A 2,042-nucleotide genomic window follows, 5' to 3' on the forward strand; every position below is an offset into this window, starting at 1 on the left:
TTATTACTTAGTAGAACAAATTGCAAAGTACCCAGAATTAATTCTGGTTGACAGAACAGTCAGAACTCTGATTCAGACACTCATTCGGCTTCCGATCCATGCAGGTATCCCACAGAGAGGAGCTGGGGAAGCTGAGAGCACATTAAGTGCAACTTTCGGAAGCCAAAGTGTTGAAGGTTAAAGTAACAGTTAAGATTAAACCAGACACAGCCTTAAGTAGCTTTTGCTATAATGGATTTGAGCACTGATTGTTGTAACTGTTGGGTCTGCTCAGCTTTATCTTCTGTATGCAGAGCTCTGTGGCTAACCTTAGCAATTTCAGAAAGACCAAAGATATAATTTTAGAGATGGTTTTGGGCATACATTCATGACCACGCTGATAAAACCTTTTGTTTTTTTGTAGATAAACTATTCATTTTCCAGAATGTTTGTTGGATATGAAGATACTGATGATACTGAAGTGTATGAAGATGAACTTTATCATGAGGAGTCATCCAGTGAGCAGAGTGTTGATAGCGAGGTGGAATTTCATCTCTACAGCCAGATCCACTATTCCCAAAATCTTGGAGAAGTCAGCACGCTGGAAATGGAGGAAGAAGCTGGTGTTGCAGGAGCCATGGGTCATAGTTCAGTTCTAACTGAGAAACAGTATGAAGAGGTCACTGAATTTGTTGATCATTGTACTCAGCTTTCAGATGATCCTGAGATTATCGTCTTGTCTGATTCACCAGATGAAGACAGCATTTACAAAAGCAAAGCAAAGAAGTCAACAAGGGCTTTAGCTAAAGGTAAAATAGGTATCCATCCAGCATCTTCCACACCAAATCATGCCAAAGCTGCTGGAGGTAATACCGTGTGTCCTGCTGCATCAGGCGCAGACATTGCAATGCAAAGGAAGAGCACTAATATGAAGCTGAGCCCTGTTAGTTCTGCTGGAGCTCATGCCATCCAAGATGTGTTGGTAATAGATGACAGCTCGGAAGAAGAGAGCGTGATATCTGAAAGTGATAACATCGAGAGGTGGATGCTTTTGGGAGCCGGTGCAGATGACAGAGATGACGATATAATGTTGAACCTTGAAGGCTGTGCAACTCCCGTCAGTGAAGGTTAGTACTTTTAATTTCTTTTTATTCTCTTGTATGTGGAAGGATTTGTCTGTAACAATACTGATGTCAATGTTTGAAAAGAAAGGTAAACAGAAAGCAAACAACAGAGCGTGTAATTGTGGGTGCAAAACTACGATGAAGGAAATAGCCATTTATTTTTACCATTTCAATACCATTGTTTCAGTAGTGTCACATATGGAAGGATGGCATGCTTGCTGGTAGAAATATCAGAGTGAACTTTCCCACTTTCCAGTATCATGTTGTGAACTTTCCAACTTTCCTGTATATTTAGTATTCCTAAAAGCATATAAGAAGTTGCAGGGGGGCAGGGGGAAGGGGGGTGAAATAAAGAGGAATACATGATTTCTTATTATAAACAAAGTAAGTAGAAAAGAAAACAGTTTGAGGACTAAAAACATAAAGAAAATCAGAGGTAGGAACTGCATAACAATGAAAAGTTTGTTGAGAAGTGCTGCAGGGCAGGAAAGTAATTAGTGCTGATAACCTGAGTGTAACCACTTCTTCAGGAGTCTGTCAGTTTGGGCTGTTGGTCTAAAATTTACTGTAACTTCTTGTATCGATTCTGCACTGAATAATTCGGAGAGATTCCCAACCACTAAGACTAACATTTTGGTATTTTGCTAAATATTCTTCCACATTACTGTGTAGAAAGAAAGTAAATGTGATGGTTAGTGCGACACAGTTAGCTATGTGTTTGTAATAATCATACTATATAACACATGCCTTGTCACCAGCAACTAAAAACCTCTCTCAGATGATCAGCCACGCTTTTTGCTTACCCACTGCTTTCTCGAAGCACACAGATCATTTCCAGAAACAGCGTCCCCTGCCAGTCTGAGAGAAAACAGTACCTGAAGAAAGGCTGCTTTCGTGGCAAGGCTAGCAGCACTGGGGACCTTTGCAAGACTTTTCCCC

General features: G+C 40.5%; 1 protein-coding gene across 1 annotated transcript; it reads left to right on the forward strand.

Annotated features, from left to right (window-relative positions):
• Positions 1 to 424: 424 nt before the first annotated feature.
• ZCCHC7 (zinc finger, CCHC domain containing 7) lies at positions 425 to 1,111 on the forward strand. The gene has a single exon (XM_010087984.1). The coding sequence runs from the start codon at positions 425 to 427 to the stop codon at positions 1,109 to 1,111; it is 687 nt and encodes a 228-aa protein (XP_010086286.1).
• The last annotated feature ends 931 nt before the right edge of the window (positions 1,112 to 2,042 follow it).

Source organism: Pterocles gutturalis, unplaced genomic scaffold (genome assembly GCF_000699245.1).
Source record: "Pterocles gutturalis isolate BGI_N339 unplaced genomic scaffold, ASM69924v1 scaffold45691, whole genome shotgun sequence".
Lineage (NCBI taxonomy): Eukaryota > Metazoa > Chordata > Aves > Pterocliformes > Pteroclidae > Pterocles > Pterocles gutturalis.